The 26,428-nt window shown below is 43.1% G+C and overlaps 1 protein-coding gene across 2 annotated transcripts; it reads right to left on the reverse strand.

Annotated features, from left to right (window-relative positions):
* Positions 1-26,359, reverse strand: VARS2 (valyl-tRNA synthetase 2, mitochondrial). Of its 2 annotated transcripts, none has more exons than XM_054978536.1 (30): positions 26,262-26,359; positions 23,947-24,304; positions 22,910-22,994; positions 19,937-20,037; positions 19,192-19,313; positions 18,641-18,707; positions 18,243-18,340; positions 17,684-17,765; positions 16,412-16,531; positions 16,215-16,326; positions 15,276-15,364; positions 14,827-14,917; positions 14,572-14,699; positions 13,289-13,392; positions 12,700-12,781; positions 12,362-12,438; positions 11,815-11,902; positions 11,625-11,730; positions 10,335-10,405; positions 9,431-9,556; positions 8,401-8,505; positions 7,499-7,567; positions 7,330-7,405; positions 6,486-6,613; positions 5,433-5,585; positions 4,316-4,525; positions 3,710-3,821; positions 2,610-2,791; positions 2,173-2,322; positions 1-950 (listed from the first exon to the last, which is right to left on the reverse strand). In XM_054978536.1, the coding sequence occupies exons 2-30, from the start codon at positions 24,190-24,192 to the stop codon at positions 876-878; spliced, it is 3,255 nt and encodes a 1,084-aa protein (XP_054834511.1). In that variant the 5' UTR covers positions 24,193-24,304; positions 26,262-26,359; the 3' UTR covers positions 1-875. The 2 variants fall into 2 exon arrangements, with proteins under 2 accessions (XP_054834511.1, XP_054834510.1); XM_054978535.1 differs by having other exon boundaries at positions 7,330-7,408.
* Between the last annotated feature and the right edge of the window lie 69 nt (positions 26,360-26,428).

The following is a 26,428-nucleotide window of genomic DNA, read 5'->3' on the forward strand; positions in this document are numbered from 1 at the left end:
TCCAAGTTTGCTCACCCAGCCTTTAATAGCAGATGGAAACGTTATTTTACACTGGAAGTCTAAAAGAGAGGATTTCTTGCTCTGCATAATTAATGCAGCCAACAGAGGTGACTTCAGCCCTCTGCATCATCCCACACGAGAGAAAAGCAGCTCATTTTGCTGGGTAGAAAAGCAAATTTAGGCCACAGGGTTATCTTCTTTCAAAAAATATAGGATGGGCCAACAAGTCTTCATAAGACTGGTTCAGATGTTCAACATCTTCTACACTGGTAGACCACAGGGGGAACCCAACAAGTATGAATCGGATAGGGGCCACAGACAAGTTGTAGCTTCTTCCACAATTATGGCAACATACTTCCAAGCCCTGTGGATTATGGGACTTCTGCAGGTAGCTATAACTGTAGCAGATGGCAAAGAATGCATGTTACGCTCTCCATGTGAATGCAGCCCTGGGGATGGATCAGGGCACACTGCACAGAGAACATTCAGAACATACCATCACAAAAGCAGGATCAACATGTGGTACAACAACAACTCTTAGAGCCAGATGAGGGTATTTTGCCTCTGCACAGGCCACAATTCCTGCAGCAGCGAAGATTGGCATAGAATATTACTAGAGAGGAACAGCCCTCCCGTGGGATCTCCTTGACTTCTCCTCTATGGTCAAGTCCACCGATGACTCTTACTGACCAAATCAAGTCAGTGTGCAAGCCCCACCAAACAACTCCATCACAAAAATGAGATACAAAATTGGGCATCTATTCACTTTGTGAACCTTCCCAACATATTTGCCAGCTATTCGCCTGCTGAGTCTTGTAATAAATGTGCTGCCTGGCGCTGAGTGCTTGTTATTCAGTTCCATCAGGAGATGATCCTCATCTTGCAGCCATCTTCTGAAAGGTTTCTGTGGCCTGTCTTATCTGCTCTAACTGCGAATGCAGCAAAGAAATCTGCAAGTAGAAGGAGAACGTCTGGATTATGTTGCACTTTAACAGATGGAATGAAGGAAGATTGGGCAGAGAGTGTGAATTTACACGAGTGAATCTCTCGGATTCTGAGAATTCCATATGCATACCTTTATTTAATTGCATTTACAAGCTTGAGTAAATCTAAGAATTATTGACATAAACTAGAGTGGTGGCTCAGGGGTAGAACACCCACTTAGCACACAGAAGCTCCCAGGTTCAATGGCTGACATCTCCAGTTAAAAAATCTCTGGTGTTGAGAGAGACAATACTCGGTTAGGCCAAAGGGCTGACTCAGTATATGGCAGTTTCATACATTCATAAGGGATACCCATGCAGCATATACTCATCACATTCCTATTTTTCCAAGGAGCTGAGAGTGACATACACAATCTCCTCACACCATAAGTTTTTCCTCACAACAACCCTGTGTAATATATTACACTGAATAGCAATGACTGGTCTATAAGTGAGCTTCATGGTTGAAACTAGGTCTTCCCATTCCTTGTCCAGCTACATGGCACACAAAAAGCATAAGAGGCTTGCCTTGATTAAAGGCCTTTCAAACACTGATTTCCTGATCCATTTTAACTGGAGATTTCAGGGATGGAACCTGGGACCTTCCGCATACAAAGCAGAGGCTCTTCCACTGAGCCACAGCCCTTTATACAACCTGTCCTAATAAAGCTGTCTTACTGGTCAGACTACCGGGGTCCACCTAGCTATGTATTTTTTACTCTTATGGACAGATTCTAAGATTTCAAGCAGAGATCTTCCCCAACTCTGTTACTAGAGAACAAGTCTGCATGCAATTCACCTTTCACTAACATTTAAAAACAATATATTTTTGACATGTCATGTGCCAACTGGACAGTGCAGTCCTGAATGCAATTTACTGTCTTCACTGGAATTAGAAGAATGTAACTCTCTTTAGGATCGCGCTGTAAATTTCTCTAACTCACCTCCCCCCCGCCCCCCCGCCCCCAAATCCCAGGACACGATCTGTAACAGAAAACCAAACACAGACAACTTTAAGGAAAGAAATCAGGCACAGATTTTTGCTGTACTGGATTCCTAAATGCTGGGGACGTGAGGAGGGAGAGAATCACCTTCTTTGGGACTAAGCATAAATGTTTTGGGAGAGATCCATATACTCTTTTTGCTGACCCTCAAAGAACTCTCTCTCTCTCTCAAAGACAGTTTGTACCTTTTTCTGGAGGTTCGACTTGGCTTTCAGGGAGCTCTGAGCCTGATATCTGGCCTCCTGAATCCTTACTGTGAGGTCTGCCAGCTGTCGCTCCAGTTTCTGTTGTGAAGACCTCAGTTTAAGGAGCTCCTCTTGGGGGTCAACCAGTCCCTGTGGTGAGAGAAGAACCACAGAGGGTGTGGTTAGGTGCATGGCGCAGATGGTTTCTGTCTGCCTTCTCCCATACCCTCATTTCCATCCATGGCCTGTTTCATTACCATTCACACAGCTGATCAATCCAGTCTATCCTCTGTCCATCTGAGATTCACCTGTGCTCATTCCCTAAAAAGAGGTCACACTCTTCCCACACTATATTTCTCCCAGTCACCATTTTTCTATGTTCTTCTCATGAACCATTCTGGGCCTTCAAGCCAGAGAGGCCCCAATGTGGGTCTTACCTGAAGATCCACATAGACGTCAGTGTGGTTGTTCGCCTTCATGGTTATGCAGCTCACAGGTGGTTGTGCTCCCTCAGAATCAGGGAGTAATCTCAGAGAACCAGCCAAGGAGAGAGTCTGCAATGCCTCCTGGTAGTTCTCATACACGCCACGAGCAGACAACTCTGGGCAAACCACGTATACTAGGAAGAGATGAAGAGACTGAAATATAATGTCTCTGCTCTTAGGTAGTAAAAGGCTATAAAGCCAGGTGGAGGTGGGAGGTAGCCTGTCATACTCTGTGCAGAGCATGACAGGACATCTTATTTACACCACTGACTATTTCTTCAAGTATAACTACATCTTTACATATACCTCTAATATACAATAAAAATATGCAGTTCTCAAAAGGCAAATTGCCACTTCCGTCTCACTAAATTGGAATCTGCTGTTATTAGGGTGATCACCAATAAAGGAAACAGGTTTTACCATTTTAAGAGAGTCAAATATATATCAACAAGGGGGTAATGGGTCAATGGCCTTACTAGTTAATAAAGAACTTTTTCCATTATAGCAGCAGCAACTACAAATAAGGAAGACCATGAAGGGTGAGTGGACACCACCTTTTCTTTACGCAGAACTCCATGCATGAAATCCCTGCAATTCTTTGACAACAAAATTTGTTCTTATGAATGCAACCCCCTGTATGCTGAAATTATCACTCAGTCATAGGTGAAGGCCTTTAAATGTTCAGAAGGAAATTTCCACAGTGGCGCATATTTTAAAGAACAAATAAGCACTGATAAAGAGATCTCTCACTTCATGGAGGAAAATTCCCCATAAAAGGTGTGTGTACATTTATAAGGCAGTGGGCACACCTTTCACATGGAAGTGATCACTGAAGCAGCTACAAGGCAGTGCTAGAATCTGGGGGTGGGTGGATGTGGGGTGTGAAATATGCATCCTGTCCCGCTGACAGCACAAACCAATATTCCCAATGGGCCAAGCAAAAGCCTACGAGGGAATGGTTCCACTGACCTACAAATACTTTCAGTTAAGACTTTCTATCCTAGGTGAATATGAAGCAACCCCTTCACAGCAGACAGCCGAACAGGTCTCACCTGCTGGTCGAGCTTTGGTAAGCTGGAGTTTTGTCCTGAGAGAGCGCACTGCTTTGATGACTTCCTGTACTAACAGGAAGTTTGCCTCTTCCTCAGGATGACTCCAGTGAGCCTGGAAAGGAGAGTGGGGAGAGGTAAAAAGAAGCAAATAAGAAATGTATTTTTCCTAGTTGACAAGAGTAGGACAGCATAAAAAACTATACTTTACTATAACATAAACCAGGATAGGAAATGCAGAACAGGTAGTAAAGGCTATAAAGCCAGGTGGAGGTGGGAGGTAGCCTGTCATACTCTGAGCAGAGCATAAGGGGACATCTTATTTACACCACTGGCTGTTTCTTCAAGTATAATAACAACATCTTTACATATACCTCTAATATACAATAAAAATATGCAGTTCTCAAAAGGCAAATTACCACTTCCATCTCACTAAATTGGGATCTGCTGGGTGTCTACTCCAAGAGGCAAAGATGACTACAGCCAACTTGAAATGGGCCAGACTGTGAACTCAGCCCTGAGATTTTCTTAAGACCTGAAAACCCATCCTACATCCTGGCCTTACAGTTCAACCCATCTATACTTCAAGATTTCTAGAAGTGGGCTCACCAGCTGCTTAGTATCGGGGTATCTGGCCACACAGATGCTGGGATGAGATTTTGAGTCCACCTTGGGAAGCCGCTGCCACAACTCCTCTGTCAGGAAGGGCATGAAAGGAGACAGGAGGCGCAGGGCCAAGTCCACACAGCTGTACAAGGTCTGACGGGTGGAGAGGAGACGAGCTGGATCCCTGCTATTTAATATGGGTTTTGTGGACTCCTGTTCAGAGGGAGAAAGAGTAGGATTTCTGTTACCCAAATCTGTAACTCTGCAAGAACTTACTCAAAAGGAACACCTTTCCCTCAGCCTTTCCTTTGGAGAAGTCTCTCAGAATACCCGCAAAATTACTAGTTTTCATTATATAATATAGTAAAAGCAATGTGTGTGGCATTTGGTACAACTATCATATTTTTATCCCCCCCATCTTCCAAGGAACTCAAGATGACTTACGCTCCTCCATTTTATCTCACAACAAACCTATGAAGGTAGGTTAGGCTGAGAGGGCGTCATAAACCAGCATGAGTGCTCGTTAGCATTCCAGCAGAGGGAGAAAAAAGGAGCGCCGAGGACTGAAAATGGCACTTACAATGGAAGAAGGGAGTCAGTAAAGAGTTGCAAGAAATGCACAAGATAAAAAGAAAAGCTGTTGGTGGAGATGAAGGAAGAAGAAAGACCGAGTAGAAGAAACAGAATGGCAGAACTAGCAGTGTGTCAGAAGGAGATACAAGGAGCGAAATGAAGTGGTGAGGGTGGAAAAGTAGGGCAGGCCAAAAAAGAGCTTAAGAGCAAATTAAAAGCATAAAGAGCACTTTGACCACAAAATCTAGCACTGCAAGAGGAACAGGCCTAAGAACATCCGGTGGGCTTCATGGCTGCTTCATGGCCCCAGGCCTGGTCCGATGCTCTAAACACTATACCCTACCAGCTGCCAAGATATGTCCCATGAAGCTCACAATTTGAAATTTACTGTAAAAGTAGATAACAAAGCTTTGATTTAGAGCATATATTCCTCTTTACCTGTGACCTGCATGCTCTTGTCTTTGGGGATTAAGTTCTATCTGAGCGTATCACATTCCTGAGACTGCTGGGATTTTGACTCCGTAGCAGCAAGTATTAGGATGCTCACCATGTAGACACTGCAGAAATCATGCAGCCAGAAAAGATGTACAGAGGTGGTGATGAGATGCAGCTCATATTCTTCAAACCACTGGGTGCAATCTTGCACTGTGTGATACAGACGGCTAAGGATCCACCGGTCCATGGGAGAGCTGGGGAAGAACTGGAGGAGGTGATAAAGAAGGGGCATAATTTATTTACTTCATTTATAATTTTTTGAAATTGTGTAATCCGCCTCAAGGCTCAGCAAACCTTAAGGCAGATTACACACTTTTTAAAAAATGCAATAAAAACAGAATAATACAGCCAACATACAATGCAATAAAACAGAATTATCAAAGTACAAATTTTTAAAAACTCTTCCATTTCCTCCTCCTAAGCCCACCCTGAGCCCCCAATCCTGGAATGGAAATCATGTCCCACAAAGGCACAAGACAGAATCAGTGAGTGATTACTTACAATTGTTCTGATCTGTTAAGTTCCATATGTTACATTTTAAGTTGATAGTTGCATTGCACATGTTAAAAAACACAACATGGCATACTTACACATTTTTCAATACTCATGTTTGATCCTTGATTTCTGGGGCATGCATTTAAAGGGCAGTGCTAAGCAAAATCTAAGGCTGAACTATCCTACACAGAGGATATATAGGATTCCTATATTCCAAGATGGCCACTGAAAAATGTCCAAGAAAAAGGATTGCCTAATTGCCCTGGGTGTATCAGGATGCTCCGTGGATGCTCTTAAGGCCATCAAAGTCTTCCTGTAGTTTAATCTTACACCTTCTTGTCCTCCCCAGAAAAAGTAGACTGAACAATTCCTCATTGGGATATATATTACCATGGGGGTGTGTGAGGAATTGCAGGAAGGGGGAACACATAAAAGGACTGAGCTGTGAAGCTGTACTTTTGCATAAGAGCTATGAATGCTTCCATTTAAGATTAAGTACAGGCAGTTTCCTCAGGACACTTCGGTCTTGCAATATCCTTGTCACTCAGTATGAAGACAACACAGCCCATAAACCTCCTGTATGTGCACCCACCCACCCATTCTCAGTTACCTCCTCTGGAGCCAGTGGGGTAAACCCTTCTCCCAGGGCTGCCAAAGTGAATTTCAGGGCATTCCAGACCTTGTTGCAGAAACGACTGGCATTCTCCACTGCGGCCACATCCAAGTTAATGCCATCACCTGGGAGATGAGGATGTGTTGAAGTCTCATTTTGCAAATCAGATGATTCACCCCCAACCCTGACATAACACTAAACAGGAAAAAAAAGAAGCCTCGAAGAAAAGACCCTTTGCTCATAGCAGGATAATTCCCTGTTTCTATTTGAAGGCATTTATGTTTTTATCCCACCCACCTTGCAGAGAGCTCACTGCGGCATGCACGACTCTCCCCTTCCCTCTTTTATTCTAACAACCACGTAGGTGGAGACTCATTTGAGCTTCATGGCAGAGTGAGGATCTGAACTTGGGTCTGTTCCCCGCCTCTGCACTGAAGCCTGGCCAATCACATACCCTTAAGCCTCAAACCTACCTTAAAAGATTGTTGTGAGGATAAAATGGAGGAGGGCAGAACCCTTTTCACTGACCTGATCTTCCTGGAATAAAAATGTACTGAACACATACATAAACACACAGAAGCTATGCTACACCACTTAATACTGATCAATCACTCCCCTGCACCTCGGAAACATTGTTTTCTCTGCTTAGAGAGAACAATACTAGGCTTTGGTGGTAGCAAGTTTGTTTTGAGTCCTTCTATCCCTTGAATCCAAAAAAACAATGAACAAAAACTTTCTGCTGCTCAATATCTGTTCATCAATGAGCTTCTAAGGGAATAAAAGGAAAGGAAGCTACACTACAGACAGCCTCTTTGGGGATGGAAGGGCCCAAACTTCTCACCTTGTGTGGAATAAGAGCAGAGGGCAAACCTTAGAGCATCAGTGCCACATTCAGGGATCCCTTGAGGGAAACCTTTCTGCTGCAATGGGGAAGAGAAAGGAAAAAGTGAGGACAGTTGTGAGAGGCATAGGAACAAATAGGAATGGTTCTTGGAGAAGGAAGAACACACCTGGCCTTCCAGAGCAATGGCCACCTCCTTTGGATCCAAGTTACTGTTCTGAATCTTCTTCTGTAGGGCCTGAAAAGGGAGGGCATATTCAGGAATAAAAAGTCTGAAAAGTAGGGGACTGACACTGGATTTTTCCTTGGTCTTCCCCCACTTATTGTGTAAGCAAGTTTCCTTTCCATGCCAACTAAGCCTGGGATAACTAAGTTTTGTGCCTATGTGCGGGGCTACAGAATCTGACGCTGAATTTGCAAATGAGAATCCCAACTTTGGAGAGCATTTTTAAAATCAGATTTCTAACCCTTGTGGTTGTGGAGAACATCTTAGAAACAAGTTGCTTTAAAAAATCAAAGGAGGCAACTGAATATGTTCTGCAAACTCATGGAAGTGAATAGAAATGCACAGCAGGTTTCTTGCTCTTGAATACAAGCTGATCTGCACTTGTAGCACAGTCATGTCACACATCTGCTTTTCCGAGACTGTACCATTCCAGATTTCGTGCTTCTATGAGAGATCACATATTTGAATAGTTCCCCATGGGGAAAAATCCATCCTTGCACATTGAAAATTGCAAAGGAAAATTGTTAACCTCTTTCCTTGTTTGTAAGTGCAAGGTTTTTTTCCCTTGAATTGGAAAATTCATACATGAAATCCTCTCTCCCGCTTGCAAACCGTGTTCTGGACTAGAAAATCTGTATATCATGATGATTCCATTTGCGTAAAATCAACTCATAGTCTATGCACTCATATGATTGGGGCAAGGATGATATGGGAGGAGTGGAGAGATCAGCTCTACTGCCATAAATTGATGAACTGATAAGCACAAGAACTTTCCTTTAATGTTGTACGGTGGGTGACTACGTGCTCAAGGGGAAACTGGAAAATCCAGTCTCCTGGCAGAGTACCTGCAAAGAGGCCCCATGAATAACATCCAAGGGGTCAATCACATTCCCAAGAGATTTACTCATCTTCCTGCCATGAGCATCACGGACCATTGAGTGAAGGAAAACCTGAGGAAGAGAGAGACAAAGACTCTGCCAATGATCTTCACCGGATCCATAATCTCAACTCGCTGCTATCTCCAACCCAGAATTAACTTGCACTAAAACTGAAAGTTCCGTGAAACAAAGAGACGTTCTTCTCATTCATAGGATTGAGCTGTAAACTAGTTCTGCATATAGTTAGAATAATTAAATAAAGTTTTAAAAGTAGGAGGAACTCTGTACTGTTTAATATCTGATGAAGGGAGTTTGACTCTTGAAAGCTTATAGCCTGGAAAATTGTGTTAGTCTTTAAGGTGCTACTGGAATCAAATCTTGCTCTTCTACTGCAGACCAACCCAGCTACCCACCTGAAACTGTACTATATTGGGAATTGACCAGAAAATAGGATCAAAGAGAGGCAAAACCTTCTAGGCCCACCTTTATGATTCAAGAGGACCAAGTATAAGTAGCTCTCCAAGTTCTCCCATCTCCCAAGAGAATTCAGGAGAGGGTGCCTGTTTTAACAGCCAGCCATTCTACCTGAGGCTGGAGAAATGGACTGAGAAACAGTTTTAAAGAGGTTTTAACCAACAGGGTGATTTTGAGAGCCTAAGTGGTGGGAAAGTGAGGTGTACATACAGCATAACCACCCAGGAGGAATTATGCAGCACAGGTAACAAGGACTAAAACGATCTATTCATCAAGGACCAAATTTGTAATTTGGGAGGACAGAAAAGTCTAGTGCTTAAATTCCAAACAGAACAGAGATGTAGCAAAGACTAGGTCATAAACAAACAGAATGCAAACTGTGGGGGACAAAATACAATTATCCATTTCAGGGCTGTGTTCACAGTTAAACTAAGATTAGGTGGTGGCGCTCAGAGGTTAGAAAGTATGTGACCCACATGAGCATATCTGCAGTGCCCTCAAGTGGTGGAAGCCCAGTCCATACCTGAGAGAAAGGTAGTTTTTCAGTCAGCTGTTCTCCTAGCATCACCATTCGGGCCACCCAGAAGAACAAAAGATCGCTTCCTGTCTCCAAGAGGCTGTTGGGATAGAACTGCTGGAGGTCTTCTGTCTATGTAGGAGAAACACAGAAGCGGTATCGCATCAGGCATCCAACGATATACTTTTTCCACCTCCCTCTCTGCCCTCTCCCCGCTTCTGCCTCTGGATCAATGAAGAGATCACTATGATCTAGGAAATCCATGTCTTTGATCTGGAACCAGGAGATCTGATTTGAAGCCTCTCTCAGTGAGGCTTTTGGCTAAAGCACTCTAGTTAAGTCTCATATCTCCACATCTGTAAAATATGGGAAGATTGTTAACCTGGCTCCCAGAGTTTCTGGGAGGGCAAGCAGAACAAAGATTGCAGAGTGTTTTGCAGGCCTCTCTGCAGCATGGAAAAGTTAGTACTTTTCATCTAAGTTTCTTTAAGTCCTGCAATGTTTCCCAAGCAAAACTGGCTGTCTGATGTTCCTGCGCTCTCAGCCCCATCCCCCCTTGGTTGGGGCTTACAGAAAATAAATGCACCCTCTCGGGCTCTTTGGAACATCCTACAGATTTTTCCCATGGGGGTGGCTGGAGGGGAAGGGCTACAATCATGAAGCTAGAGATCCCCCATAGTAGATCTTATTTTCTTGAAAGCAGAAAAACTTGCATAGCCTAACGGTCCATATTTTGTGCTAATTTGGTCGATCTAATAAAAGGCACGACACATCTTTTCTCTAACAAGAAAAAAATACCACCTCTTCTTACCTTCTATATGCAGCAAGGTGGCATGAATCAATTATATCCTGATTTGCTTTAGGATTCCCTGCATCTAGCCAACAACCCATTTCGTTCAATTCTACTCACCTGGCGAGGCCAGCCCAGTGCAGCAAAAGGGAACAGAGCGGACGAAAACCAAGTGTCCAAGACATCCACATCTAATAGAGGAGATGCAAAAATGCAAATTCTTCTATTTATTAAAAAAGATGACATGCTAAATACTGGCAGAAGTTTTGAAAATGGAGGGCCTGCAAAGAACTAAGCGAGACCATCTCCATCAGGGCTGGACGAACAGGTCCAAACATGGAGGAGCACGAGGATAGGACGAAGACCCAGAATATAAGATGGCTTCACTAAAAGAAGATGATTAATTTTAAAAAATTACTGAGCATACATGTCACTTGTATGTGAATTTAAGAAAGCCCCCTTTTATTCTCAATGGCAAATACGGGGTCGGGGGGGATACCTAGCCTTCCTTTCAGGAAGTATCCCTAGCTGCTCTTTAAAACCTTCACAAAAGTTGATACGATTTAAAGCTGGGGGATGTCCATGGAACTGCTCTGCTGTCTCTCTCTCTCTCTCTCTCTCTCTCTCTCTGGAAGAGGGAACAGGAGAACAGTGCAGTTAGGCTCCAAACTCCCCAGCTGCCTCTCCCGCTTTAAAGCCCCCCTCCCAAAGGACAGCCTCACCATGTTGTTCTTTTCGGTAAGGAAAGAGGATAAGAATAGCAAAGAGGCGGAGGGTGTATTTCAGCAGTTGGAGGAGGAGAATGCAAATGATCACCTGTCCTTCAGGTAGTATTTGCCAAAGCCTTCTTACAGCAAAGGGCAGCATATTTAATCTGACAATATAAGCAACGTCTGAAGCAAGGAATTATAGGGATGTAATAGGGAAAGCCTTGGTGGACAGGTTTCATACTGGTATTATGATTTTAACGAACTCCGTCTCTCAGTCCAAACTTGTTGCCACTTTTTCTTGCAGAACCATGAAAATCTGAGCTGTTGCTGGATCAATATCCAAAAGCATTTTTGGAAGATTGGAAAAAGTTGAAAAAATATATGGAAAAGAAATGGGATGTTAAGGGACAATTATGGTCTTTTGAGGGGTTTTAATGATACTAAGTAAGATAAGATAGAGTTAAGATCTTTACTAATAACAAGATAAGAACAATTTTAGTATAGAAATAATGTGTTACTAACAACGGGGGGTTGGAGTGCTGTTGGAAGTCAGCATCGAAAAGGGGGGGGAGGGAGGGGGGGAAATATATTCATGGGAATTGAAATGGATTATATTTGTATCTTAATTTGACTATATATTGACCCATCCAATAAAAATTTATTATAACAAAAAAAAAGAAAATCTGAGCTGTTGCTTTACCTCTCACAAGCTTCAGATCCTCTTCTGATTTTCCCAGCATGCCTGCTGCTTTTTTCCGAGCTTCTGCTTCTGTCCTGCCCACTACCCATAATCCATCACTCTCCTCCTATTATGATACAGACAAAAACAAGCTTAAGTTGTATGACAGGAGAAACCAGGGGTTCCCCTCCCCTCCTATGCTTACACTCACATCTCTCAAATCAGGGGACCCCAAAACGGTGACGCGGTAGGCTGGAATCTGATGACCCCACCACAGCTGGCGGGAAATACACCAGTCACTGAGAAAAGCAATCGAAACGACATCATTAGGATCTTAAAAACTCAGGAGCATTTTTATTGTTTATATTCTTTTTCAGTACTCCAGGGCAGGATTTGTCACCTTATAAAATTTCAGATAGCATCTAGAAACATACTTTAAGTCCTCATTGCTCCACAGGATAGCTTGGAAATAATATGGGTAGTATTTAAGGATAGTTCAGAAACCAGGGAGGGGCCTAAATGCTTGGATGCCACAGTGAATCTCCGCCGACAGAAGGAGCTTCCACTAAGGGAATGGGAATTCCTCCCCCAGCTCAAAATGATGCTCTTGAGGCTGAGGTGACACCCAGGAGCAGCATGAGGTCTAGGCCGGGGGAGGGGGGCAGATAATTCAGGAAAAACCTTCTTCAGTTAGCAGAAACTGACCATGATCCCGGTTATGTGACATATCCCAAAGATACCCCTTGCCTTCTTCTTACTTGGTTTTTAAGAGCCAATTCCTCCAATTCTTCTCATAAAATTCAGGAATAAGCTTCAAGCCTCCGGATTCCACAGCCTTAAAAAAAAAAAAAGCAGAGAATGAACTGGGTTAATTCAATCTATTATCCAAAGATTAATGGGATTCCTAACAGATATCATCTAACAGTTTCACAATCCAAGCATGTCTGATGACACAAGATCTCTCAAACATAGCGTAAGCACACAGGCCAATCTCTCAGTGCTTTAATCTCTACTTCCATTCTTAGAACTGAGGCTTTTGGATTCTGAGGGAATGGAGCCCAATGTATGAATCCACCTAAAGAGTTACAGGACTTACCTCCAAGGCTCTGCGAGCCATTGCTTCGCATCGGACAAACCACTGGCTCTTCAGGAGGTTTTCAATCACATCTCCAGAGCGGCTGTGTGAGGAAAAGAACCCAGATAAGTGGTAACTTCACATTTCCCAGAATGCCTTTCAGCTTGCGCTGCCATCATCCTCAGGCATCACAATCTTGGCCTTGCATTCCTTATATAAATTCATCAAGGCACGCCATTAACAAAATGGTGTAAGTAGACCATGCTTGGAGGAGCTTACAACCTCAAGTGGTTCACACAAGAAGCTGTCCTGAAAACTTTCCCCCCACATATTTCTGTTTCCCTCCCATTTGCTCTAACAATGGAAAGCTTCAGAAGTCAGAAGTATGTATAGTAGAAGTGAGCAGAAAGCACTGCTACACAGGCTGAAACAATAAACAACAGGACACCCTTTGCATCCTCCATCTCTGTAAAAGAGAACTTTAAGATCGGGTAACCATCCTAAATCACCTCCATGGATATTCTAGGCAACCTACATTTACTCTGAACTGAAATGGAAGAATGGGGAGGGAGTGGAATAATGAAGGTTTTTAGTATTTCTCTTCCTTCACCTGCAAAGGGGGAGCACCAGAGGGTGTTCCTTCACACCCCGAAACAGGCCTCTCTCTTTCAAAGCAGCCAACACCTTCTCTCTGGCCAGGAACCTGTTCTGCCCCTGAAAAAGATTGCCAATTTGACTATGCACATGACCCAAGTTTCTGACCCAAAGAATGACATCTAATTCCAGAAAACCACATTCCTCAATCATAATACTGTTAATGAGAAATTATTAGTTTTTATTCATTAACAAAATTTATTACAACATTTTACCTACCTTTTATAGCAGTTCAAGGCGACTTACAGTAATAGATTAAAATCTAGCTAGAACTATTTCCTGTGATTTCTTTCTAATTAGAAACCTTAGACCTTCATGGAGGGTGGAAAGGAAAGAAAACATGCTATGGACAGCACAATGGTTATATTCACCCATGGGATCAACATGCCTAAGAATGAGAGGTATACTCTCAGACAAGACTGCCAGTAAACCACTACAAAGCATGTGATGCAGTTTGGCAGGCAAATCAAAACAAAACCAAAAAGCAAGGAAATCAGATTTCTGGTTTTGTGGTTTTCAAGTGAAGTTTCTACAGATGTTCCTACTAAAAGAAAGCATCAGAAAAAACATTAACCAGCCATGTAAAGCAAAAGGGTGCCTGGGAAGCTTTAGCCCATGAATGCAAAACAAACCAAAAATCAGAGGAAGATTCCAATAATAGGGGACAAAGGGGTGGACTGGAGAGCAAGTAGCTTTTTGCTTCAACCAGCTTTTGAATAGAAATACACAGAAAGTATAACATAACAGGCAGGGACTGCCTGAGACATTTTTTTAGGGACGGAACCCAGGCCCCCTCCCCCAGCCTCTATGGTGCTTCCCTTGTAAGCAAAAATATAATACTAATTAAATGAATGATAACTTCTGCTCTCTAGAGGTGCCTCAAAATCTGCCACTTTAGGCAGTCAAATGCTGTAGGATGACCTCACCCTGACAAGAGGGTCAGATGCTAGCTCTCAATAGCTCTTAGCCATGACACTAAATGGAACCTCTGTGTTTACTTCCAAATATTGTTTTTTCAGGAGGCAACAGCATGCACCTACTACTGCCTGCTGCTGGGGTTCCCTAAAGCATCTGGTTGGTTATTATGAGAAAGAAAATGTTGGATTAGATGGGTCTCTTCCAGAAGGACTATTATGTTCCGATCAATGGCTCTTTATCAATAATCAGTTACGCACTATTCTGTTGGAGACTGTGCCAATCAACCTGGCTGGTTCGGCACACTGTAACATCCACCCTTACCTGAAGCCATTCCCCGCACTCGGCTGTCATAGTACCATCCTCTGCAATGACAGAAACGAAAGGCAGGCCACGCCTCCTCCCCAGTTCATAGTCAACATGGCTGTGTGCTGGTGTTATCTTCACAGCTCCTGCAAGATAGTGCAAAGGAGTGAGGGGACATACGCCCCTGAGAACTGTCCCTGTACCCCAATGCAAATACAGCATTCCCTAGGAAAACATGCAGCAGCAATGGGGACAATGTAGATCAGTGCTCACCCGTGCCCATGTCCTGCTCCACCGAGGGATCAGTGATGACAGGAAGGAGATGGCCAGTGAACGGGTGGCATAGCCTCTTGCCATGTAGGTGCTGGCAAAAATTCAAAAGGACAGATCAGATTATACTATTGTCAGACACCAAGAAAACTAAGAAGGGAGGGGGGCTCTCCCTCGTACAAACCTATTGCAATCTCTTGCAAACAACATCTCCAGCTATCCCGTGAAGCAGTAACCAATCAGACTGCCTTATACGGCCTCAGACATTCTACCGGCCTGGGGTTGTCCTGCCCCAACTGGCAGCTGCTCTCCAGGGTCTCAGGCAGGTACCTCCCTTTTGAGTGGCAATGCCAAGGATTGGCAGAGCCCAGCACTCTCCACTCATAGGGCATGCTTTTTACCATTGAACAGTGCACTGATAAAGCAAGTACACTAGGATGAAGAAGTCTTACAGTGTATCGTTGATCATCTGGATGGACAGCAACGGCCACGTCTCCCAACATGGTCTCTGGGCGGGTTGTGGCCACAGGGAGTTCCTCGCCTGCCCTCCGGTCAAGGAAAGCAGAGACCAGACAGGAAAATAAGAAATAAGAGTGTGATCTGAGTCAGAAAACTGGCTGTATGGTTGGGCAGAACTTGATTAGTTTCAACAGGGATAAAGCTGTCTGGGGAGGAGGGGCAGTTTATGTTAACAGTTGACAGTTTGCCCAGGATTAGACATCAGGATGAAGAATCAAACTTCCTACACTCAGGAAACACTTTCCATGCTCATTTTCCTTTTAAAAGAACTTCAGAGTGTCCACATAGAACTCACAAGCATTGCAAAGGATTCTGGAGCAGATTCCAGAGTGCCTTTTGCATTTCAGGGCACCACTGGGCTCCTGATATATAATCCTTTTCAGACCTCTGTGTTGCCCCATATGGAAAATGCTCCCCAGGGCATGCCCACTCCCATCCTGTGGCCACTTACTCATCACTAATGACAAGCAAGCCGCTTGTTGTGGAACTTTGCCTGCCTTGATTTACCATCTCGAAATTCCTATTAAATTGCCAAGGAACTGTTATGGGTGACAACATCAGTAATGCTGTTTCACTGATAACTGACCAATGACGGTTTCCAAGGAACACCAGGGTGCCCTGTTTGAAAACTAATAGTGTGCATTATGTGATCATTGAACAAAAGGGTATTTGAAAAGACTGGAATATTAAGCTATGCTTCAGCAAAGGTGGGACCAGTCGCCTTCTCTCAGCCTAACCTACTGCACGGGATTGTTGCAAAAATGAAGTGGGCAAAAAACCCTGTTCTGCTGCGCTGAACTCTTAGAAAGGTGGGAGGCAAATGATGACGATTGTCCCTATCCAGCCCTTGCTGTATCCGATTCCTAACTCACCTTCCTCTCCTTCTACTTTGTAAGCAAATGTCACCAAGACTCCAAACGGCACTTTGCCCTGGACCCCAGGAACAGAGAGCTCCGTCCGTCCCTCAAGCTGCCTGTTCTCCACCTGCCAAAGCAACCATCTGTGAGTGGTCTCTGTACAAAGAGCCCTGGGCTTCTCCTCCCTCTTCACCTAGACACCAGTTCCATACCTCAATGTCAGAAATGGCTGACCGCAAGGCGCATGACCAGTTTACCAGCTGCCTGTTCCGATATATCAGACCGTCCTCATGCAGTCTCACAAACGCCTCAGTCACAGCTTGGGAAAAGTCCTATGGAAGGAAAGGGAGCTGGAATTATTGTGGATAAAGCCGATTTGTGGCAGAAACAAGAGGCAAGCATACCAGCTTTTGGGCCAAGACCCTAAACACACAATGCCTCTCCATTACTAATGACATTTAGTAACCACTTGTTTTTTAAATGTTAAATCCTGTATTTAATTTTGCTTATCAAATTTGTATCTTGCTGTTCCTCCAAGGAGCAGAGAACAACCATTTCGCCTCACAACTATCATGCAAGGTGACTCAAGCTGAAAGAGTGGCTGAGCTGCAAACTTCACAGCTGACCCGGATGAGAACCTGGTTCCCCAGATCCAACATTCTGGCCACTGACTCACATTGAGGCTATTCCAGTGACTGTACTGTATAGAAGTTAACGTCACATTATACATGGGCCCTGTCTGTGAAGACCACCTGGAAACTTCAACTGGTTCAAAAATCTGCTCAAGATATAAGGAAGCATTTTGCAAGCATGCTCTGAGAATTACATTGCCTATTTATAGGTTTCTAGGTGCATGCTGGTTTTAAAAGTTAATGGTTTAGATCTGAGGTACCCACAGAAGGGTGTCTACTCTCATATGAACTCCTTAACATCTAATAGTGGTGTCCAACTTAAGGTACCATCTCTGGTGGATACAAAACTGACATTCACACAGCAAGGCCTTTTCAGTGGTTGCCCTTGCATGATGGAGAACTCACCCCATCACTGCAGATGCCAATTCATCCCCACTACTGATCTCATTCCAGCAACGGACTGGGCATGACCTGCCAGACTTTTAATACTGAAGGCTGAGATTGGTTAAAGACTTAAAATTTGTCAGCTTCAACCACTGCCTTTCTGCAGCCTTGTTTATAACATTTTAGGAGTTTTTTTAATGATGATGTTTTAATGTGATTGTTGTTTCAGTTAATTGTAAACCACTTTGCAAACTTTTATTATACAAGCACTACAGAAATCTAAGAAATAAATATGATATGAAATAACAGGCATTGCTTATTTCAGAAGGAGAATTTGGGGGGGAGGTTTTGCCTCCATTGTCTGGCTGCAAAATCCAGTCACTTTCCTTTGTAAATATAAGAGGGTGGGGAGCCCACAAATCATGAATCACAAACATTCATAGATCAGTATGTTTCACTACCACTTACAGAATCCATGGTGAAACAGGCCCTGTCCCAGTCTAGTGATGCTCCCATCGCCTTCATCTGCTGGAAGATTTCATTCCCTTTCCTGATCTCGGGGAGGAAACGAAAACAAAAACAAACCTCTTATTGAAATTTGAAATTAAATTGGTTGACCTTTTTGTACTGCTGCCATAAAGTCCCTTTTTGTTGTTGCTGTTGAGGAAGAGGATGTCCCCCTCCCCAGTCTTGTTCTCTGTGGAATGTCCTGGCACAGAAATAATTTATTACAAAATCAAGGCAACTCAATACCAGAGTCACAGGGTAGGGAGAGTGCTCAGGTCCATTCCTGGAATTATCAGCTTAAAAAAAAGAAAAAGAATCCCCCCCCTTTCTTGTGAATGTTTAATGAAAATATGCAGGATATATTCTACTCAGAAAGGAAGTAAACTTATTCCTTCCCTTGATATAAACACAATAAATTATGTGTATCAACGGCTTCACCTTGACAAATTCACCCCCTCACACCCCACAACCGCCAGTCAATGCTTAGGCCCCACGCTGCAGGCCTAGATCACACACTCACGCTTCTTTCCAGTTCCAGACTTCCTGCAGGAACTCCTCTCGTGTTAGGTCTTGGCGAAGGGCCCTCCGTTCTTTCCAGATTTTTTTTTCCACCACAGCCTGGCAAGATGAGAGAACAAGGAATGCAAAAGCCAGACACACGGAGAAACTTGACTAGAAACCTATTCCCAACTTCCTCAAAACCCTAGAAGTGTCAGTAACAACAGCCAAAAGGTGATTATTCCTCAAGAAGATTTGGTGTGGAATAAAATGTCATCAATGTTTTTATATACGCACAGAAAGAGAACATGAGGAAACACTAAAGCCCTAGGAATGACATCAAGGAGGCAGATGACGGGAAGATTATTTGTCCAGTATATTCGCTTCCCCTTTGAATCAGCCAGAATTGGTTGTTCTCACCTGAGTTGCAATTCCAGCATGATCTGAACCTGGAACCCACAGCACTTTACAGCCTTCCATCCTCTTCCTGTGGTATGTCAATCAAAAACACAAAGCTCAGAAGCTGGGGATTGTACATGTACTGTTGCTAAAAACACACTCAGAGAGAGATAACTGAACTCATCTCATGCCACATCAGAACCAGTGCGACTGTGCTTTGAAAATACTTTAGTCTGTTTCTCTCCCTCCTCAAAAATTAGAAAAGAATGACAGTCCCAACAACAGCGCATGATTTGCACGGGGGGGGGGGGATATCCCAGTGCAATGACATCAATTACAGCATCTCAAATTCAAGGGGGACATCAAACATCAGGTCTGTAGACCTTACTTATTAAAGTATTTATACTTCGCCTTTCCCTTGTGGTTTATAATGCCTCAGCAGGATAAGGGGGCTGAATGGTTCTGGCTATATGTGCTTGACATCAATTTTGCACAAATTCCATTGGCATGTGTAAGGCCCAGTGGCCTCTTGCTGCACAGCCATGCCCCAGGCCTTCCAGAATGTCACTTACCACCGTACCAAAGCATCTTCAATAGCTATGGTCAAGGCATGCCCCAAGTGCAGGGACCCTGTGACGTTTGGTGGGGGGATGGAGAGACAGAACGTTTCAGGCTTCTGATGGAGCAGTCGATGCTGTCCAAAAAGAGAAAAGGGAACAGATCAGCATCGTCTATGGTGAGTATAATTATCCCTCCCCAATGATTAAAGATCTGGTCCTGAAGCTGAGAGAGAACAGCTAGCCTCATGCCAGAAGTAAGGTCTGAGCAAGGGACTTTCCTTATTCATGACTTGGGCTTGGTTCACATATGCAGCTGGAATGAGGTGGCAGAGATCTGAGCGGGTGTTACAGACTGCACCACTTCAGACTGCAGGTGGAGGACCACATTGTGGTATGTTAAAAGCTCCCTGTAAGAAGAAAACCAGCACAACAAGCAACGGGAAGGAGTAAAACCTTTCTCCCTGCTGTGGTAGCTTTCTGTCCCCATGGAGATATCTTTATGCAAAGGACTGTCCAAAGATGGAATCCATTACCTGCAGTCTCAAGTGGTACAGCCTAGTCTAAAACCTCTGTCTTGTAGCTGCTATGATTTGCAATCTGAGGACAGAACAACGTCCATCAGCAAGTGGCACCTTATAGGATCACCAGCTCTGAGAGCCACCCTTTCGTCAGCCCATCAAGTTGAAGGGAGAGCCCTAATCTTTTTTTGCTTACAACAGAATTGAATGCAATCAGTTTATATCAGATAATTCTCTACCTGGTATTCTGGCTTAAAAAATCCCTCCTTGACCCACCAAGCATACCAAGCAGCTTCAATGTAGCGTGGGCTATAAGAGGTAGGCAATGGTCCTGAGGTATCTGTGGGTAAGACAAAAACAAAGAGAACCGTAGTATTAAAAAAGGATATTCTTCATGGTGCAGCTGCAATCCATCCATCACTGGCATAAACAGTGTCGCTGCAGAAGTATAGTCAAATTTATTACATGGTATGAAACCCAACAGCCTTTCAGTTTTTATTAAGCAAGTTTCTAGCCCTCATGATAGAAAAAAAAATCGTGGGAATGTGTGGGCAACATCTGATCCTTAGAAAGAAACTAAGAAGGACTTCTTTTCCACTCTGGCACTTTGCTTCCTTCCCTTCCCTTCGTCTACTTTCGCTACAAAATCTTCCCAGCTGTTGAAAATTTGGATAGTCTGCTCCTTGGGGGAAGAGACCTGCCTGTCTTACTTACGTTACTTCGTAAAGAGCCGTATGCATTGATACAACTATATAAAAACCACAAGGAACACAGGATGAGTGACCTCCAAAATGCCCAGGCTTTCCCTTTAATGGCTACTGCTTATTTAACATGGGCTCACTTCCCACTTGTAACAATGTTACATTTCAAGCACAAGAACCCCACAAAAAGGAGAAAAGGGGATCCTAAATCTACTCTGTTCCCCGCCCCAAACCCTCCGCTTTATAATATTATTTGATCACAGTATTGCTTTTTACCAATGTTTGGATGATGCACAGAAATTGCCCTACATTATAAAATTAGCAATGCTGAAATGATCGTGGCACTTTCATAAGGATGAAAGAGGTTAATTAGGCTAACCCCCACTGCAAAAGCTTGACAACATTTGTGATTGCAGATTGTAATAAATAGGCAAGATATTAATTCTCCCTCATTCTATGACTGCAGTTTTGCTCTACACTACATGATACTCATGATTCTTGGCACATTTCAAGAACCTTTGGGGTCAAGAAGGAATTTTCTCCATGCCAGTTTGGCTAGGGATCCTGGAAGTTTTTTGCCATCTTCTGGGCATTGAGCAGGGGTTCCTGGGGGGTGAGGTGGGAAGGTCGTTGTGAATTTCCTGCACTGTGCAGGGGATTGGACTAAAATATTTACTGCAGCCCTGGCTCCTGAAGGCCATCCAAATGCTCCTTCAACCATCACCATGAAAATCTGATTCCTGGAAGCTACATTAATTTTTAACTTTCAAATTCCAGATTGTTTGGCTCTGGAGCAACTGAGAGCAGAACTACAAGTGACAAAAGGCACATATTGGACACTTGTCAGCTTCCTTCAATTTTTGATGGGAAATGTAGGCAGCTTGGCGGAATGTTGGACAAGTGACAGTTGAAGAGTCCCTTGGACAGCAGTCGGAGAGCCAAGCTTCAAGACTAGGATGCCTACATTTCCCATCAAAACTTGAGGGAAGCTGACAAGTGTCCAATCTGTGCCTTTTGTCACTTGTAGAGCAGAACTACAAGTGACAAAAGGCACAGATTGGATACTTGTCAGCTTCCCTCAAGTTTTGATGGGAAATGTAGGCATCCTAGTCTTGCAGCTTGGCTCTCCGACTGCTGTCCAAGGGACTTGTCAACTGTCACTTGTCCAACATTCCACCAAGCTGCCTACATTTCCCATCAAAACTTGAGGGAAACTGACTAGGGTCCAATCTGTGCCTTTTGTCACTTGTAGTTCCGCTCGTAGTTCCGCTCTGAGTGTATGCTCCAACTGCAAGAAAGAAAATCAAAACATTTTAAGCATTGTTCTTTTAAAAAGGCTTTCATTCGAAGGTTTATATGTCTCATATATGTTCTCCTTCCACACATCTCAAATATAAGGAAGGCACTCCTTTGAGAAATAAGACTTTTTAGAACTCTTCCCAATGAAGTGGATCTTTGAATTGGCTGGCTATGCCTCACAGGACTGTATCATTTAAGAGCGCCCTCTGCTGCTTAAATACCAGAAGCAAATTTCAACAAGGTGATCAGTAAGGGACTGATCACTGCATCTCCTGTATATAAAACATGACCAATCATTTCAAAATTGTTTGGTTTGGTTTTTTCCTTGCAAAATAGTAACATTTCATGTCCAGGATACTTGTATGCAAAAACAGGCAATTCATTTTTATCTAGGTTGAATTATCCGAATGGTTGTTTCTCATGTGTATCATTTCAAAGCGTTCTAGGCTTAGACATTTCCCATTCAAAGTGCGGATAAGCTGGCTTTTATAACATGATGCCCAATCGTTTCTTCTAATTCCCCATTCATGTGGATCTCCATCTTGGCAACTGTGCAATGCTGAGTGATTTCCCTTCCCTAGGCTAACAAACAGGCACTTTCAAATTTGCTGAATGTGCAGAATTTAGGTAAATTTATAATGTATTCCAATTAGAAAGAAAAATTTACTCATGCCAATATTGCATGCACCCAGGGTCTCATTTAAAGTGGGCCTGAAGCTGCATTGCATGCAACATTAGCACGCTAGCACCATGCCTATCCTGATGTGCTAACATTGCAAGCGCAAGCAACCGATGGCCCGATTTAATGGGGACACTCAACACATGCAACACAGCATAAATGAGTTCTTCCTGCCCACCAGCACCGTATTTTAATTGGGCCATGTTCTGATCCATTGAGGTTTCCTTCGCACAGAATTTCAGATAATTTTCATACTTAACCTTACTTTTCTAGTCTTTCTTTTTTAAACCTATCTGAATGAAGCTGTACCATTGGAGTCCAGTGGCACCTTAGAGCCCAACAAGATCTTCAGGAGTCAAGCTCTGAAGGGAGTTTGGACTCTCAAGAGCTTATACTCAGAAAATCTTGGTTTCTGAAGTGCCACTGGACGCAAATCCTGCTGTTCTACTGCAGACCAACATGGCTACCTATCTGAAACTATCTGGGTAAATCACTCATTATGAAGAACAAAGAGTTAAAAAAATTCACTGTACCTTTCTTTTCTCCAGCAACAGTGGGAATGTCATACAGAACAGTGTTTTTCAGAGCCCAAGCTCTGGTTTGCCTTGGAGGCTCTTCCTGAGGAACGGGGAAACAAAAGAGAAATGGTAAAAACAGACCTGCAGACCAAGGAGAAATCAGTTATATCATTCCCCCACTCAACAGACAGTAGCTTAAAATATCACTCTTATGGTTTTATAATGCAGACCAAAGGGATAACATACCAGTGGCTAAAGTACAGCTCGCACAGAGCCATATAAAATACCCATCATTCCTCATCCCAAATCAAACCTTAAGTCCATATAACTGCATTTACTTAGTTAACCTGAATGATTTGTATTACACCAGTGCAATGCCATAATGGTATACTGGATTAATTTCCTTTGCACTCAACCTATTAGCAGTTTGCACAGCATGACACACACCTTCGAAGATAAGGTGGGCAGCAACCAGAGACAGGGCCTTTACTATAGTGGCACCTTGACTATGGAGTACCCTCTCCTCAGCAATTCTCTGTGTGCCTAGTTTCCTAAGCTTTAGGAGATAGTTACGAATATTTGTCCTCCAGGCATTTATGGATTTATTTAAAATTGGTTATTCGGATTTTTTTAAAAACCTTAAAATATTGACAACTAGTCTGGCAAAAAACTGTGCAGTACTTTACTTTGACCGCAGTCTGCTTAATTCTGCTGAAGTTTTAATAGGAAATTTTCCCTACTGCTTTTATTGGTTTTTACAGCTGGGCAATAATTTGCTAGTTTTTACCTACTAATGTTTGTCATCGCGGATGCAAGAGATTCTGTACATGCTTTGCAGGGGTGGAGAAATAGAGAGCAACCATCAAATATTTTAAATAAATAAATAAATCCTAAGTACTTTATGCTCCATGTAACAGTTCATGAAACTAACATACTGGTCTCCCACTTCACCCCACCCCGTACCATTCCTGATCTGGCATACAGATCCTTCAGCATTTAACTTCAGTCCCTTGCTAATTATCAACTGGTGAAAACTGGGCCGGCTTCCTCACCTTCTGGCCCGTTGCCAGTCTGGCTTCAATGGATTCCAGCTTCTCCTGTTGCCGCTTTTGTTTCTCTGCCTTGTTTTTCAGATGAGACATTTTCCCCACCTGGTTCTTGGGATGAGGGTTATTGGCTTGGGAATATGATTTGCATCCACCGGGTACCTCCCAACTTCTCTTCTTAGCCCGGAGAAGCAGATGGCATAGAGAACACAGCCTCTGGCTGCTGACGGAATTCAGATGGGCCGATGGCATGTTTGTGATTGTATTCAGTTCTTAGAAATATGTGCATGAAAAATCACGAAGCCTTTGTCTCACAGCTCAAAGAAATCCCGTCTCTCTTCAGTATTTGCACAGCATATACAATCTGCACAAAGAACCAACAAACAAAATTAGTTAGGACTCTAATCATACACATGGTGGTGGGAAATGCCATAAGTTGTAGCCCACTTATGATGATCTTTGTTGGGGTTTTCAAGGCAAGAGATGTTCAGAGGTGATTTGCCATTACCTGTCTCTACATAGATCCAGAGGAGTTAGCTGTGTTAGTCTGAAGTAGCAAAATAGTACCTTTGCGTGTTATAGCATAGGGCACCTGCATCTGATGAAGAAAGCTGTGGCTCTCGAAAGCTTATGCTACAATAAAGTTGGTTAGTCTTAAAGATGCTACTGGACTCTTTACTGTCTCTACATAGAGGCCCTAGTCTTTTCTAAAGATCTCCCATCTATTTACTGACCAAGGCCAACCCTGCTTAGCTTCTGAGATCTGACAAGATCAGGCTTGCCTTGGGCTATCTAGGCTGGGACATCCCACGTGCTTCCTTCTTTCCTGAAAAGCCAAAAGTTAACAAGCATGAATGAAAGATCAGCAAAACTGAACTGAATACCACAAATTAGCTTCAAGTTCAAAGATCTTTCATTCATTCATATTTGTTAACTCCTGGCTTGTCAAGAAAGGAGGAAGCAGATACACTCTGACATCTGAACTATTTGTGCATGTGAGTGTTACAGCATAGGATACCTAATGCCAGTTAAGTGAGCACACTGTATTACCCAGGTACTTCTGGTATCAAGAGATCACTTAATAGTAGGAAGACTCTAGGATCTAAGTGTTTTTTCTTCCGCTTCTTCAGTCCCAACCCTGCTGCATTATTTTGCTGATTGACTAGGAATCTTTGTTTTAGTAGGAATCTTTATTGTCAGATTCAAATATTGTTATCATTCAAATGTTATCATACTTTGTAAGTAGTTTACTGATTGAATAGCTCCATCCTGCTAGTAACATGCTGGGAATCCCAGTGAAAAGAAATAAAATAAATAAATAAATAAATAACAGTTTCATAAGGATGTTTTGATTTTGAATGATCCTTATTTGATGTAAAATTGTTTCTCATGTAGGTTTATTTATTAACTGCTTGCATTCCAGTATGCGTTATTTTTATTCAAAGTATTTATATGATGTTTTTCAACAGTGGCAACTTAAAACAATATGACAACATTCAATAGTACAGCAGCGTAAAAATATGATATCTGCTACATTAGAAAATAGGCAGCATTGCTTTTATGTTATGTTTGCATATGTCACATTTTTAATGCTTCCCCTGTGTAAAATTCCCTGTAATTTTTTAAAAATAGCTCATTAGGGAGAACGATTCTAGTCTAGCTCTTCACATACAGGGTTTGCTTTCCACTTGACATGGAAGTATTAACATAGGAGAGGAATTGTTTCTTTCACCAGCATTCTATTTCTGTCATCTAATTCCTTTTGTACTTGTAAACCAGGCCACAGGCTGTAATTTTATGAACACTTTCCTGGGAGTAAGCCCTAATGACTAAAATGAGAGCTACTTCTGAGTAGATCTGCTCAGCCTGGTTGTCAGGGAGGGAAGAAGTAAAAATGCTTTAAGTTCTACCTAGTTTAGTTTGTTGTGAGCTGTCTTGTACGTCCTTTTAGTATTAGAAAAACAAAAGATTTATTGACTGCGGACTCAGAAGCCAGGAATAAAAGTATTTTAGCTCCTGTATCAACGGGATGGCCAACTTCCCCCCCCCCCTCAGCAGAGCCCGTGTTTATTAGCAGGCAGAAATTCAGCGAGCGAGAAATCTTTTCCTAGCTCTGCGGATACAATAGCGGGAAGAGCTTCACCGGCTGAATTTCACCGTGGCTGTTCAAAGGCACAGGATCCTGTCAAGAGGACTTGGCACTACCACTTGCTCTAACCACTGAACCCACTCCCTCCCCATTCTCAGAGCTAGGGAAAATACGCAGGAGTCTGACTCCCAGCACAACGTGGTTATTGCAATAAATCTGGCTGCAGATTTACCTTTAAATGCTCCAGCGCCCAAGGAAAGAGTACAGCACATTCTTCGACGACCGCCCCGCTATGATGGCGAAGAATCCCCCAGCAGGCTTTTGCTTGCCTTTAGGAAGCCGCTCACGTGCAACCTGGAGCCCTTCCCACGATGGCCGGTTTCCTGCGTGAGGTGCATG

This window comes from Eublepharis macularius, chromosome 4 (genome assembly GCF_028583425.1).
Source record: "Eublepharis macularius isolate TG4126 chromosome 4, MPM_Emac_v1.0, whole genome shotgun sequence".
Classification (NCBI taxonomy): Eukaryota; Metazoa; Chordata; class Lepidosauria; order Squamata; family Eublepharidae; genus Eublepharis; species Eublepharis macularius.